The sequence below is a fragment of the Staurois parvus genome, unplaced genomic scaffold, assembly GCF_062004578.1.
Source record: "Staurois parvus isolate SC_StPar_1 unplaced genomic scaffold, SC_StPar_1.0 ptg000811l, whole genome shotgun sequence".
NCBI lineage: Eukaryota > Metazoa > Chordata > Amphibia > Anura > Ranidae > Staurois > Staurois parvus.
Genome location: NW_028318607.1, coordinates 862,393 through 877,500, shown reverse-complemented (window position 1 = coordinate 877,500; position 15,108 = coordinate 862,393). Strand labels below are relative to the sequence as shown.

At 48.8% G+C, this 15,108-nt stretch overlaps 1 protein-coding gene across 1 annotated transcript in view; it reads left to right on the top strand.

Annotated features, from left to right (window-relative positions):
• NIN (ninein) overlaps positions 1-12,595 on the top strand; it is a 158,876-nt gene extending 146,281 nt beyond the window's left edge. Inside the window, exon 29 of the mRNA XM_089654855.1 lies at positions 11,327-12,595. Within this exon, the coding sequence (XP_089510981.1) occupies positions 11,327-11,542 (216 nt within the window). The 3' untranslated portion in view covers positions 11,543-12,595. The remainder of the gene's footprint in view (positions 1-11,326) is intronic.
• The last annotated feature ends 2,513 nt before the right edge of the window (positions 12,596-15,108 follow it).

The following is a 15,108-nucleotide window of genomic DNA, read 5'->3' as shown; positions in this document are numbered from 1 at the left end:
AGGAGAGTGGCTCGGTAGCCGGTCTAGAGACAGGTCTGTCTCCTGACCCACACGCAGCCGAAGGGGCTAGTAGTGAGGCGGAGACCCTAATTGATGATGATGAGGCTGATTGCACTTGGCAGCCTCGTCGTCATCAGGCTATTGCTTCCGCATCATCAGGAGAAGAGGGTGGCAGCTTGGCAGCGAGCAAAACAGTCGGTGGGTTGCCCAGGAGGCAGCAGGGTCGCAGCAGTGTCAGTGGAGGCAAACGGCCACGGAGTAGAGCACCAGCTCCACTGCAGCCTACCACCACGGCCAGTAGTGGTGCCGGTGTGCACGGAGGAAGCAGCAGTCAGCCAGTGAGGAGTATCGGGGGCAAAGTTTCCTACTCGGCGGTGTGGCAATTTTTTGTCAAGCCGCCCGAGGAAGTAAATGTAGCCGTATGTCGACTATGTGGCCAGAAAGTCAAGCGTGGCCAGGGGGCCCATGTTGGGACTACAGCGTTGCGTCAGCATATGCAGCGTCGCCATTTGGTGGCCTGGGAAAACCGTGATAAAGATACGGCGGTTCTGCCTGCCCCAGCCCCCGCTCCATCACCCGCTCCGTTACTTGCTCCGTCACCCGACGTCAATCGCCCTCTATCAGCCAGTCAAGGCTCCAACACCTCTGCTGAGGGGAGTTGTCGCTCGTTGGCATCTTCCGCTCGTTCAGATGCTCCTTCTCCTGCTACTCCTCTTCACGGATTCCGTCAGCAGTCTTTCTTGGAATCTGTTTCCAAGAGACAACAGTTTGCGAGCACGCACCCGACGGTGCAAAAGCTGAACGTCCTCCTGTCCAAGTTGCTGGTGCTGCAGTCCCTCCCTTTCCAAGTGGTGGACTCAGCACCTTTCCGAGAAATGATGGCTTGTGCCGCGGCGCGGTGGAGAGTGCCAAGCCGTCATTTCTTCGCCAAAAAGGCAGTGCCAGCCCTGCATTCACATGTAGAAGAGATGGTGGGCCAGTCTTTGAGCATGTCGGTCTCTGCCAAAGTGCACGGCAGCGCCGACGTGTGGAGCTGTAACTACGGTCAGGGACAGTACATGTCATTTATGGCCCACTGGGTGAACGTGGTGCCGTCACAGCCGCACCAGCAACTTGGACAGGTCACGCCGCTTTTGCCTCCACGTTTGCACGTCCTTGGTCCACAAAAGATGTCCGCCTCTACCACCTCTTCTTCCGCCGTGTCCTCAGCCGCCACCCCCGTGCCAAGTCCCATTACCCGACCGGCATATCACATGTGCAGGGCGCAACGGTGTCACGCTGTGCTGCACCTGGTATGCCTTGGTTAACGTAGTCACACAGGGGAGGAACTTCTCAGTGTAATGAACAGAGAAATTGACAGATGGCTGTCTCCGCGCAAACTGAAAATCGGAACCATGTTGACCGACAACGGAAAGAACATGGTGTCTGCTCTGCGTCAAGGAAGGTTGTGCCATGCGCCATGCATGGCTCACGTGTTCAATCTGGTTGTCAAGCGGTTCCTAAAATCCACCATCCCACTGCAAGACATCCTTAAAATGTCACGTAAACTTTGCATGCATTTCAGCCATTCCTACACCGCAAAGCACACCCTCCTTGAGCTGCAGCGGCAGAACGGAATTGCACAGCATCGCCTGATCTGCGACGTTGCAACAAGGTGGAATTCAACCCTACACATGTTAGACCGCCTTTACGAACAGCGAAAGGCCATCACCGATTTCCTGATGTTACAAGCGGATAAAGGTACTCCCCTGTGTAACTTCGATGTCAACCATTGGCAGCTCATGCGTGACACCTGCCGCTTGCTCAGGCCCTTTGAGGAGGCCACGCTATTCGTGAGTCGGCAGGACTATGGGATGAACGACGTCATTCCTCTGTTGCACGTCCTGGAACAAATGCTGTTAACAATGGCTGGTTAGGGTGCGGTAGACGTGGCGCACAGATCTCAACGCCACATGACCCCTGTGGGGGCAGGACAGGAAGAAGAGGAGGAGGTAGAGGAGGACATTTGTGCTCAGGAATTATTGAGTGAAATGGGTGGTTTTTCCACTCAGCGGACAGGAGTGGAGGAGCAGGAGCATCTGGTAGAGGAGGAGGAGGAGGAGACAGAGGACCCAGACGCACCGTGGCAGTATGCTGTGGAGATGGAGGCAGGGAGTCCCTCGCATTCCTTGGCACAAATGGCCCATAGCATGCTCGGTTGCTTGCGTAGCGACAGCCGAATAATAACCATCAGACAGAGGGATGACTTTTGGCTGTCCACCTTGTTGGACCCTCGCTACCGTTCAAAAATGGTGGCCTTTTTCACACCTGCTGAGAGGGAGGCCAAAATAACGTACTATAAAAACCACCTATGTAGTCAGTTGGTCTCTGCCTTTGTGCGCCAACGTCCATCCTCAGACACTGTGGGCCCTGTGCGCTCGCGTTCCGCTGCCATGGCAGCAGGGGAGGGGTGGGGTGGTAGGAGCAGTGGTAGCTCCACCAGCAGCGGCTGCCTCAGTCTGCAGTCGATGATGAGTAGCTTTCTTCACCAGCGCAGTGAGGAAACTACTAACCAGCCGCAGCAGCAGCAGCAGCATCAGGTGGACCTGGAGCAGGACCTCAAACAACAGGCTTGGGCCTACTTGGACAGCACCCTGCCAACCGAGGTAGACAATCCCCTTGACTACTGGGCAACGAAAGTTGACCTTTGGCCCCAACTAGCTGAATTTGCCCTTGAAAGGCTGTCATGCCCGGCCAGTAGCGTGGCATCGGAGCGCGTGTTTAGTGCGGCAGGAGGTATTGTAACTCCGCGGAGGACACGACTGTCCACCCAAAGTGTGGAGAGACTCACGTTTGTGAAAATGAATCAGGCGTGGATTAGTCTGGATTTCAAACCACCAGTTCCTGACACAACTGACTAAATCCGCCATGAATCATGCCCCTGCCATGTGCCACTTTCATGTCTCCTCACACTGCTGGTGTGTTCCATTTTTTGTCATAGGGTGCTGGCAGATTACGGGCCTCCCATTGCTGCTGCCAGGCCTTAATCTGCCATGGGCCCCTGTACCGCCTCCTCATGCTGCTGCCAGGTCCACAGTGTCTCATGGGTCCCTGAACCGCCTCCCATTGCTGCTGTCTCCATCGCCACACTCTGCCATGTGCCACTTTCAGGTCTCCTCACACTGCTGGTGTGTTCCATTTTTTGACATAGGGTGCTGGCAGATTACGGGCCTCCCATAGCTGCTGCCAGGCCCCTAATCTGCCATGGGCCCCAGTACCACCTCCTCATGCTGCTGCCAGGTCCACAGTCTCTCATGGGTCCCTGTACGGCCTCCCATTGCTGCTGTCTCCATCGCCACACTCTGCCATGTGCCACTTTCAGGTCTCCTCACACTGCTGGTGGGTTCCATTTTTTGTCATAGGGTGCTGGCAGATTACGGGCCTCCCATAGCTGCTGCCAGGCCCCTAATCTGCCATGGGCCCCTATACCGCCTCCTCATGCTGCTGCCAAGTCCAGAGTCTCTCATGGGTCCCTGTACGGCCTCCCATTGCTGCTGTCTCCATCGCCACACTCTGCCATGTGCCACTTTCAGGTCTCCTCACACACTGCTGGTGTGTTCAATTTTTTGACATAGGGTGCTGGCAGATTACGGACCTCCCATAGCTGCTGCCAGGCCCCTAATCTGCCATGGGCCCCTATACCGCCTCCTCATGCTGCTGCCAAGTCCAGAGTCTCTCATGGGTCCCTGTACGGCGTCCCATTGCTGCTGTCTCCATTGCCACACTCTGCCATGTGCCACTTTCAGGTCTCCTCACACTGCTGGTGTGTTCCATTTTTTGTCATAGGGTGCTGGCAGATTACGGGCCTCCCATAGCTGCTGCCAGGCCCCTAATCTGCCATGGGCCCCTGTACCGCCTCCTCATGCTGCTGCCAGGTCCACAGTGTCTCATGCCATGTGCCACTTTCAGGTCTCCTCACACTGCTGGTGTGTTCCATTTTTTGACATAGGGTGCTGGCAGATTACGGGCCTCCCATTGCTGCTGCCAGGCCTTAATCTGCCATGGGCCCCTGTACCGCCTCCTCATGCTGCTGCCAGGTCCACAGTGTCTCATGGGTCCCTGAACCGCCTCCCATTGCTGCTGTCTCCATCGCCACACTCTGCCATGTGCCACTTTCAGGTCTCCTCACACTGCTGGTGTGTTCCATTTTTTGACATAGGGTGCTGGCAGATTACGGGCCTCCCATAGCTGCTGCCAGGCCCCTAATCTGCCATGGGCCCCTGTACCGCCTCTTCATGCTGCTGCCAGGTCCAGAGTGTGTCATGGGTCCCTGTACGGCCTCCCATTGCTGCTGCCAGGAGGCAGCAGGGTCGCAGCAGTGTCAGTGGAGGCAAACAGCCACGGAGTAGAGCACCAGCTCCACTGCAGCCTACCACCACGGCCAGTAGTGGTGCCGGTGTGCACGGAGGAAGTAGCAGTCAGCCAGTGAGGAGTAGCGGGGGCAAAGTTTCCTACTCGGCGGTGTGGCAATTTTTCGTCAAGCCGCCCGAGGAAGTAAACGTAGCCGTATGTCGACTATGTGGCCAGAAAGTCAAGCGTGGCCAGGGGGCCCATGTTGGGACTACAGCGTTGCGTCAGCATATGCAGCGTCGCCATTTGGTGGCCTGGGAAAACCGTGATAAAGATACGGCGGTTCTGCCTGCCCCAGCCCAGGGTTCCATTTTGTCATAGGGTGCTGGCAGATTACGGGCCTCCCATTGCTGCTGCCAGGCCTTAATCTGCCATGGGCCCCTGTACCGCCTCCTCATGCTGCTGCCAGGTCCACAGTGTCTCATGGGTCCCTGAACCGCCTCCCATTGCTGCTGTCTCCATCGCCACACTCTGCCATGTGCCACTTTCAGGTCTCCTCACACTGCTGGTGTGTTACATTTTTTGTCATAGGGTGCTGGCAGATTACGGGCCTCCCCTTGCTGCTGCCAGGCCCGTAATCTGCCATGGGCCCCAGTACCACCTCCTCATGCTGCTGCCAGGTCCACAGTCTCATGGGTCCCTGTACGGCCTCCCATTGCTGCTGTCTCCATCGCCACACTCTGCCATGTGCCACTTTCAGGTCTCCTCACACTGCTGGTGGGTTCCATTTTTTGTCATAGGGTGCTGGCAGATTACGGGCCTCCCATAGCTGCTGCCAGGCCCCTAATCTGCCATGGGCCCCTGTACAGCCTCCTCATGCTGCTGCCAGGTCCAGAGTCTCTCATGGGTCCCTGTACGGCCTCCCATTGCTGCTGTCTCCATCGCCACACTCTGCCATGTGCCACTTTCAGGTCTCCTCACACACTGCTGGTGTGTTCCATTTTTTGTCATAGGGTGCTGGCAGATTACGGGCCTCCCATTGCTGCTGCCAGGCCCGTAATCTGCCATGGGCCCCCGTACCGACTCCTCATGCTCCGACTCCAGATGCTCCTTCTCCTGCTACTCCTCTTCACGGATTCCGTCAGCAGTCTTTCTTGGAATCCGTTTCCAAGAGACAACAGTTTGCGAGCACGCACCCGACGGTGCAGAAGCTGAACGTCCTCCTGTCCAAGTTGCTGCTGCCAGGCTCGTAATCTGTCATGCGCCCCTGTACCGCCTCCTCATGCTGCTGCCAGGTCCAGAGTGTGTCATGGGCCCCCGTACCGACTCCTCATGCTGCTGCCAGGCCCGTAATCTGTCATGGGCCCCTGTACCGCCTCCTCATGCTGCTGCCAGGTCCAGAGTGTGTCATGGGCCCCCGTACCGACTCCTCATGCTGCTGCCAGGCCCGTAATCTGTCATGGGCCCCTGTACCGCCTCCTCATGCTGCTGCCAGGTCCAGAGTGTGTCATGGGTCCCTGTACGGCCTCCCATTGCTGCTGTCTCCATCGCCACACTCTGCCATGTGCCACTTTCAGGTCTCCTCACACTGCTGGTGGTTTCCATTTTTGTCATAGGGTGCTGTATGGCCTCCCATTGCTGCTGCCTCCACCGCCACACTGTGGCTCCACACTCTGGTTTTGGCCCCGTGACTGCCCAAATGAGTGAAGTGTGCGGTGATTCTAAGATCGACGGCACTCATCTGCATGTCATACTGACTGTCAGTATTATTTCTCTTCCCCAGCAGACTCCAAGGGCATTTAAATTAAAGGTACAGTGTTCTGCACTAATATAAAGGCTCTCTGAAGCCTAGAAACACCCTTTTATAAGTTAAATTCGCAGCAAATATATTCGACTCGAATCAAAATTTTTCCACGAATTCGCCGAATCAGTCGAATCGAATTTTTGAATACTTCGCTCATCTCTAGACAAGACCAAAGAGCTGTCAAAAGACACCAGAGACAAAATTGTGGCCCTCCACAAGGCTGGAAAGGTCTACGGGGCAATTGCCAAGCAGCTTGGTGAAAATAGATCAACTGTTTGAGCAATTGTTAGAAAATGGAAGAGGCTAAAGATGACTGTCAGTCTCCCTCGGATTGGGGCTCCATGCAAGATGTCAGCTCGTGGGGTATCACTGATAAGAAAGGTGAGGAATCAGCCCAGAGAAGGGAGGAGCTGGTCAATGACATGAAGAGAGCTGGGACCACAGTTTCAAAGGTCACTATCGGTAGAACAATACGTCGTCATGGTTTGAAATCATGCATTGCACGGAAGGTTCCCCTGCTTAAGTCATCACATGTCCAGGCCCGTCTGAAGTTTGCCAATGACCATTTGGATGATCCAGAGGAGGCATTGGAGAAAGTCACGTGGTCAGATGAGGCCAAAGTAGAACTTTTTGGTCTAAACTTCACTCGTCGTGTTTGGAGGAAAAAGGACTAGTTGCATCCCAAGAACACCATCCCTACTGTGAAGCATGGGGTGGTAACATCATGCTTTGGGGGTGCTTTTCTGAGAAGGGGACAGGATGACTGCACTGTATTAAGGAGAGGATGAATGGGGCCATTTATTGTGAGATTTTGAGCAACAACCTCCTTCCCTCAGTCAGAGCATTGAAGATGGGTCGTGGCTGGGTCTTCCAACATGACAACGACCCGAAGCACACAGCCAGGAGAACAAAGCAGTGGCTCCGTAAGAAGCATATCAAGGTTCTGGAGTGGCCTAGCCAGTCTCCAGACCTAAATCCAATAGAACATCTTTGGAGGGAGCTGAAACTCCGTGTTGCTCAGCGACAGCCCTGAAACCTGACAGATCTAGAGGAGATCTGTGTGGAGGAGTCGGCCAAAATCCCTGTTGAAGTGCAAACCTGGTCAGGAACTACAGGAAACGTCTGACCTCTGTAATTGCAAACAAAGGCTTCTGTACCAAATATTAACACTGATTTTCTCAGGTGTTCAAATACTTATGTTCAGCAGTGCAAGACAAATACATTCTTTACAAATCATACAATGATATTTCCTGAATTTTTTTTTTAATTCTGTCTCTCAGAGTGGGAATGCACCTACAATGTGAATTTCAGACCCCTCCATGATTTCTAAGTGGGAGAACTTGCAAAATCGCAGGGTGTTCAAATACTTCTGTTCCTCACTGTATATACACACACATACATAAATATACATACGCACACACACACACACACACACACATATATATATATATATATATATATATATATACACACACACACACATACATACACACACACACACATACAGTATCTCACAGAAGTGGGTCCACCCCTCACATTTTTGTAAATATTTTATTGTATCTTTCCATGTGACAACACTGAAGAAATGACACACTTTGCTACAAAGTAAAGTCGTGAGTATACAGCTTGTATAACATGTAAATTTGCTGTCCCCTCAAAATAACTCACACAGCCATTAATGTCTAAACTGCTAGCAACCATTATTTTCCAGCACTGCCTTAACCCTCTTGGGCATGGAGGTCACCAGAGCTTCACAAGTTCCCACTGGAGTTCTCTTCCACTCCTCCATGACGATATCACGGAGCTGGTGGATATCAGAACCTTGCGCTCCTCCACCTTCCATTTGAGGATGCCCCACAGATGCTCAATAGGGTTTAGGTCTGGAGACATGCTTGGCCAGTCCATCACCTTTAGCCTCAGCTTCTTCAGCAAGGTAGTGGTCATCTTGGAGGTGTGTTTGGGGTCATTATGTTGGAATACTGCCCTGCGGCCCAGTCTCTGAAGGGAGGGGATCATACTCTGCTTCAGTATGTCACAGTACATGTTGGCATTCATGGTTTCCTCAATAAATTGTAGCCCCCCAGTGACGGCAGCACTAGCCCCAGACCATGACACTCCCACCACCATTCTTGACTGTAGGCAAGACACACTTGTCTTTGTACTCCTCACCTGGTTGCCACCACACACGCTTGACACCATCTGAACCAAATCAGTTGATCTTGGTGTCATCAGACCACAGGACATGGTTCCAGTAATCCATGTCTTTAGTCTGCTTGTCTTCAGCAAACTGTTTGCGGCTTTCTTGTGCATCATCTTTAGAAGAGGCTTCCTTCTGGGACGAGAGCCATGCAGACCAATTTGATGCAGTGTGCGGCGTATGGTCTGAGCACTGACAGGCTGACCCCCCCACCTCTTCAGCCTCTGCAGCAATGCTGGCAGCACTCATGTGTCTATTTCCCAAAGACAACCTCTGGATATGACGCTGAGCACGTGCACTCAACTTCTTTGCTTGACCATGGCGAGGCCTGTTCTGAGTGGAACCTGTCCTGTTAAACCGCTGTATGGCCTTGGCCACCGTGCTGCAGCTCAGTTTCAGGGTCTTGGCAATCATCTTATAGCCTAGGCCATCTTTATGTAGAGCAACAATTCTTTTTTTCAGATCCTCAGAGAGTTCTTTGCCATGAGGTGCCATGTTGAACTTCCAGTGGCCAGTATGAGACAGTGAGAGCGATAACACCAAATTTAACATACCTGCTCCCCATTCACACCTGAGACCTTGTAACACTAACAAGGCGCATGATACTGGGGAGGGAAAATGGCTAATTTGGCCCAATTTGGACATTTTCGCTTTTGTTGCCAGCGGTTTAGACATTAATGGCTGTGTGTTGAGTAATTTTGAAGGGACAGCAAATTTACATGTTATACAAGCTGTACACTCACTACTTTACATTGTAGCAAAGTGTCATTTCTTCAGTGTTGTCACATGAAACGATAGAATAAAATATTTACACAATGTGAGGGGTGGAGACTCACTTCTGTGAGATTGTGTGTTTGTGTGTGTGTGTGTGTATACCAGGGGCGGACTGACAACTCATGGGGCCCCCGGGCAATAGGGGATCATGGGGCCCCTGTGTCCTTGCCCAAACTCAAAAAAGCCTATGAAAAAGGTACCAGGGGCATCTCATGGGGCCCCCTACTGACCCCAGACCCTCGGGCAATGCCCGAGTTTCCAAATGGTCAGTCCACCCCTGGTGTGTACATATATCTGAAAAGGAAAGGTAGTTTTAATAACATTCAATTACAATCTGCAGCCCTGTAATTTTCTGTAAAATGCAATATGGCTACCTGGAGGCTTTCTATATACAGATGGTGAACAGTACGACCCCAGAAATGTCATTTCCTACTTGTGTGATTGGCTCACTGATTTTCACCAGACTTCTGCGCTAAGATACAAGTCAGATTTTGAGCATCCCCTGCAACAAAAATGTCATTTTTGGTGAGATACCCCCAAAAGGGAAATCACGTCTGAAGGGATGCAGATCCCACCACTTTCCTCATTAGAGCCTTGCAGGTGCAGCAGCTGACTGATAATTATAAAATCACTCCCATACAGATTCACTCTGCACATGGACACAAACAGCTATTCTTTCAGAATCACAAAAAGATAAGACTGCAACAAAGTTTGGGTTATCTATGACCATTGCAGGGATTCTAACAGAGGGATTTTTTTTACTCAAAGCCTAAGCTACATTTTAATGATTGCTACACTGTTCTCTTTAACCACTTCCCGACCGGCCGTTGTATATAAAACGGCCGGACGGTGGCACTGCAAGGTCGGGTGGCCGTCTATAAACGGCCTCCCCGCACCCTGCTTGTGCGCGCTCCCTGGGAGTGCGTAGCACCGCGATCCGGTGCCCGCTGTGTCCTCCGGACACAGTGAAACACCGATCGTTGGACGGGACCTCTGTACGAGGTCCCGATCATGTGATCACTGATTGGCCAATCAGTGATCACATGCAAAGTAGTAAGCAAGATGTCACTTGTGACATCATTGCTTACTACGTGTGAAATCTGTGAATGATCACAGAGGTCACATGGTACAAGGCTATTCACAACAGGCTTGTACCATGTGACAAGCTGTGACCAATCACAGCTCACTCAGTACTTCTCAATGAGTGCATGAATGCACACAGAGAGAAAGAGAAATTATTGCTTTTACATCCTATATGGGTGTAAAAAAAAAAAAAAAAAAAAAAAAATCTTCACCCCCCACAAGTAGTGCAGTGTCACCATGGTGACACTGTACTGCTAGGGTGACAGTATGTAAAAATAAATAAATAAATAAAAATAATAATATAAAAAAATAAAATAAAAATGTAAAAAAAAATGTTTAAAAATTATAATTTTTGTTATAAACTAATTTGGATTTTTTTTTTTTACTAAAAAGATAACGGAATCAATTTTGGCAAAGATTTATGATGAAATATTATTTATTTGCAAAATTTTATTAAAAAAAACACTTTTTTTCAAAATTTTTGGACTTTTTCATTTACATAGCAAAAAAAATAAAAATCCCAGCAGTGAATAAATACCACCAAAATAAAGCTTTATCTGTTTCAAAAAAATGCTAAAAAATTAATTTGGGTACAGCGTTGCATGACTGCGTAATTGTCATTCAAAGCGTGATAGCGCTGAAAGCTGAAAATTGCCCTGGTCAGGAAGGGGGTAAAAGTGTCCGGTCTTGAAGTGGTTAATGGTTTTGTAAGTCCTCATACACACGGGACGTTTTTACAGCAGCTGTTTTTGGCTTTTGACATTTTTTTCTACATCCAGTAAACTCCCCAGTATGTTATCCTATGTGTCTATACACACACAGACTGTAATTAATGTTTTTTGGCTGGAAAAAAACCCAGGACTAGTGGGCTTCTAGATGAGTTTTTTAGCTGTAAAAACACTCTAACGCTGAAGAATATGGTAATACACGGTAAACCGCCGTTTTTGAACCAACAAAAATTACTTTTTTTTTGGTAACAAAAAGGTTAAAAACGGCAAACGCAAAAAAAACGTGGCTAAACACTAAAAAAAAAAACTCTGTTTTTAACGTGACTTTACAAAGCTTTATTAAAAAGGTATTAAAACGCCCCATGTGCATGGAGCCGAATAAATTGCATCTAAACCCAATCTGTTTTCCAGGTCACCAGGAACTCCATGGCAGAAACCAAGATTAAAGATTTGTATGTTGAAAATTCACAGCTGATCAAAGCTTTGGAGCTGAGTGAGCAAAGACAGCAAACAGCAGAGAAAAAGAACTATTTACTGGAAGAGAAAATCTCTGGACTGAGCAAGATAGTGAGGGACCTGACCCCAAACAGCCCAGGGGCCGGACACTCCCACCAGCGAAGGGCCTAGGATGACAACATGGTTTAGGAATTGCTGCGCTCATGTATGGACACTCTAATAAACTGCCTTAGAACTCAACAAGAACTATGCACTACAGCCGGACTTCAGTCCCACTCTATTGAATACTACAGCTCTACATAAACCTGCCAGATCAGCTTGAGAAGATGCGTTCTCAAAAATATTTACCCACAAAACCTTTTCGTTCCTGATATTTCCATGACAGGTACACTTTAACTGCCGCAGAAGTGTAACTCAACTGTCACTGCCATATTTATTGGTCATTTTTTAGCTTCTGGATTAGGAATATTTCCACATCAACGGAAAACGTTTTGCCTGTGAACTGTATTTTTTTTCCCCTCTAGATATTAAATGATGTTAAAACGTAATTCGAGCAATATAGTTGGACATTTGCCTCAAAGCACTTGCCGGACAAGTAACCCTGCCTACTTTAAAACCTACCTGCTGGCCATTTTACATGGAAACACATCGGCTGTGAACTCCCCCTCTCCCTAAAATAATGAGCTCTGATTCATCAGGAAACTGAGACTGCGGTCATTAAAGCTGCTGTAGTATGGATTTATAAGTACAGGAGCACTACACTTAAGTGTTGAAGTTCAAAAATATATATTTTTTTTATAAAAACTAGTCTGTACGGCCAACACGTTTCAGGGGCTCAATCCTGCCTTCATCAGGGATTGATCTTAGATTAATGTTATATTGAATGCAGTAAAGATGGCACACTCAGCAGCTAGTTGTTGCAGCCAGGGTTGTATTTACCATAAGGCAAACAAGGCATTTGCCTAGGGCGGCAATTTTCAGGGGCGCAGCACTGCTCCTCGGAAGAAGGGACAGAAGAAGGAACACACACACACACAGCATGGGGACCAGGTGGGATCCGAGAGAGGCTGTGGGCTGCTTGACAGTATATGCAGAGCCCCACTCTCATTCTAGGGGATGGCTGGAGCTGTGAAGGCGAGTGCCATTCTCTCTCTTGCTGAGGGGAGGTTGGGGAGTGGGGTGACCAGTGTATGGAGGTTGGTGGTAGTGGAAGGCTCTCTTGGGTGGGGGGGTGGGGGTGGTGTTGGTTGGTGTCTGGCTCTCTCCGCAGAGGGGGGTAGCTGGTTTTTGTGTTGCCTAGGGCAGCATAAAACCTAAAAACACCGCTGGTTGCAGCCCTTGTGATTTTCTTTACCCAAGTCAAGCCCTGATGAAGGGGGCCAGTTTGAGCCCCTGAAATGAGTTTGCTAAGCAAAGATCTTGATTGACTCTTTTCTGTATAGTGCTGCTGTTCTTGCCTCTCCCTTCCATTCCAGTCTGAAGTGGCTCTTGGATCCGTTTTGTGTGGAGCGGCCAACACACCGCACACACCATCCCCAGACTGGCGGAAATAAGATCATTTGTGCCATCCACCCTAAATTTAAGCTGACATGACATTACAGCTCGGCCAACAAACGCTGCGTAGCAGATCTGCCAAGCAAACAGCCAGCCCCTCTTCTCCTTTGCAAATTGCCGCCTCCTTAACCTAGAGAGATTTACATACAAAACTGTCCAGCCTATTTTTGATCAGTGACTCACAAAGCAAGGATCAGGACAACAGACCCCATTGCCTGTACCTTTTGAAAATTAATCAGCAGGGGCAGATTCTCTTTTTCTGTTTACATATTCCTTCTTTGGACCCATATTCATTTTGGGACCCCTTATTCAGCTTCACCTTGATTGGCATTGTTGACGAGAATTAGGTCACATCTCAAGAGTCAGAGAATGCCAACTCCCATCCAAGACTTCTCATTTTCTTTATTCATCACAGATTCACATTGTGCAAATTTCAGGAGGAGCTAAAACTGCAACTGTGGCGCAAACATAAGTTATCAAATTTAAACTGAGCTCCTCCATGACCTTACATTGAAAGTGGAGCTCTATAAAAGCACTGCCTTCCGTACATATGTATATATAAATATGTATATTTATTTGTCACTGGCACTGCCTTTACATGAAGGAAAAACTGAAGTTATTGAACAATTTCTGTAATAAAAAAAACATTTGAAATGTGATCCTTTGAAACTGCTTGTGTTTCATTGAGGAGTCAGTCTAGGTAAGTTTAAAGTGTTACTAAAGCCACAATAGTAAAATCAGTCTGTAGATGCAGTAAAACATGCTGGTTATACTCATTGTGGAACCTAAGGGGTTAATCCTCTGTGTTGTGTAAAAAGGCTGTTTGATCCTGTCTTCTCTGAATCTCTGGTTCTACTGTCTCCAATCCATCTACTGTTAGTAGAGAGCCCTAGAAGTCACTCTGTACATGCTCAGTTTAGTGTGTATTGCTGGAGGTTTTTTTTTTTGGGGGGGGGGTGCATGCTGTGATCAGCACAGAACCAGTCAACACGGTCGAGACACAGGGTCAATGTGCAGCCTCATGGGACAAATGAGAATGAAAACTCCTCCTACAAGATTAACTAGTGCTCAGCCAGACACTGATAGAAGTCACAAGACTGCTCTAACTGCTGATGAGACAAGGTATGTAGCAGTTTATATTGACTAAAATAATTGCATTTCCATGTGTGTACTGTGGGAGACCAGATATAGTGGATGCAGGGGCCTGGGTTTAGGAACACTTTTAAACAAAAACCATTTTGTGTGTTTTGGATACAGTAGAGAATGGTTAAAACTAGTAAAAAAATGTTTCCATACCCCAATGGGGAGATTTTCCTTTACCCCTGGTTAACATCTGTGCAGCCATGTGGGCCGGAACTTGTCCGGGCACGAGAGCCCATTTATTTGCATAGACTCCCATGCCCCGGGACACACAGGGAAGAAGTCCCTGCACTATTTGGGAAATCGCAGCCTGCACAGAAACCAGTTGCAATTTCCAGTGTTGGTGGCGTGCCATTAAAATAATGTCACCTGCCTGTGGTACCTGCATTTACCTATGTGTGGGTGGTACAGCTGCAGGTATTTGTGCAGGTCCCGCAGCAGTATCACTCACAAAGATGTGAACCAAGTGTTACTTCCCATGTTGAAGCATAAACAGGAAGCAAGAGGAAATCTTTCCAAAGTGAGGGGAAATTCCTTCTTAAGACGGCTGTTACTAGAACAAGTGTGCCCACTGGAAGATTTCTCCTTTATTCCTGACTCGGTGGTGTTGATTTAGTAAAGGTGAAGCTCACATCCAATCATGTGCAAGCACTGATACTTTTTCTTTTAAATGAATCCCCTTGTACATGATCAGGTAATCTTTGCAATGTAAATTGTTACTTCATGCATCAAGCTCTGGGGGGGGGGGGGGGAGATCCTTGCAACGTCATCATCCCTATTTACCTTTAGTAAATCAACCCCAGTGACAAAATTGCCATCAGAGCAAATTGAGCAAAGAATCAACGCCGCAGGGGCAAAAACAGCATACAAAAAAAAAAAAATCTGAAAGGAGTTCTAAGCCTTCCTAATATTATAAAAAACATATATAATATATACACACAGTGGGGGAGAGTTACTAAAATGGGTGCACTGTATCTGGTGCAGCTCTGCACAGAAACCAATCAGCTTCCAGATTTTATTGTCAAAGCTTAATTGAACAAGCT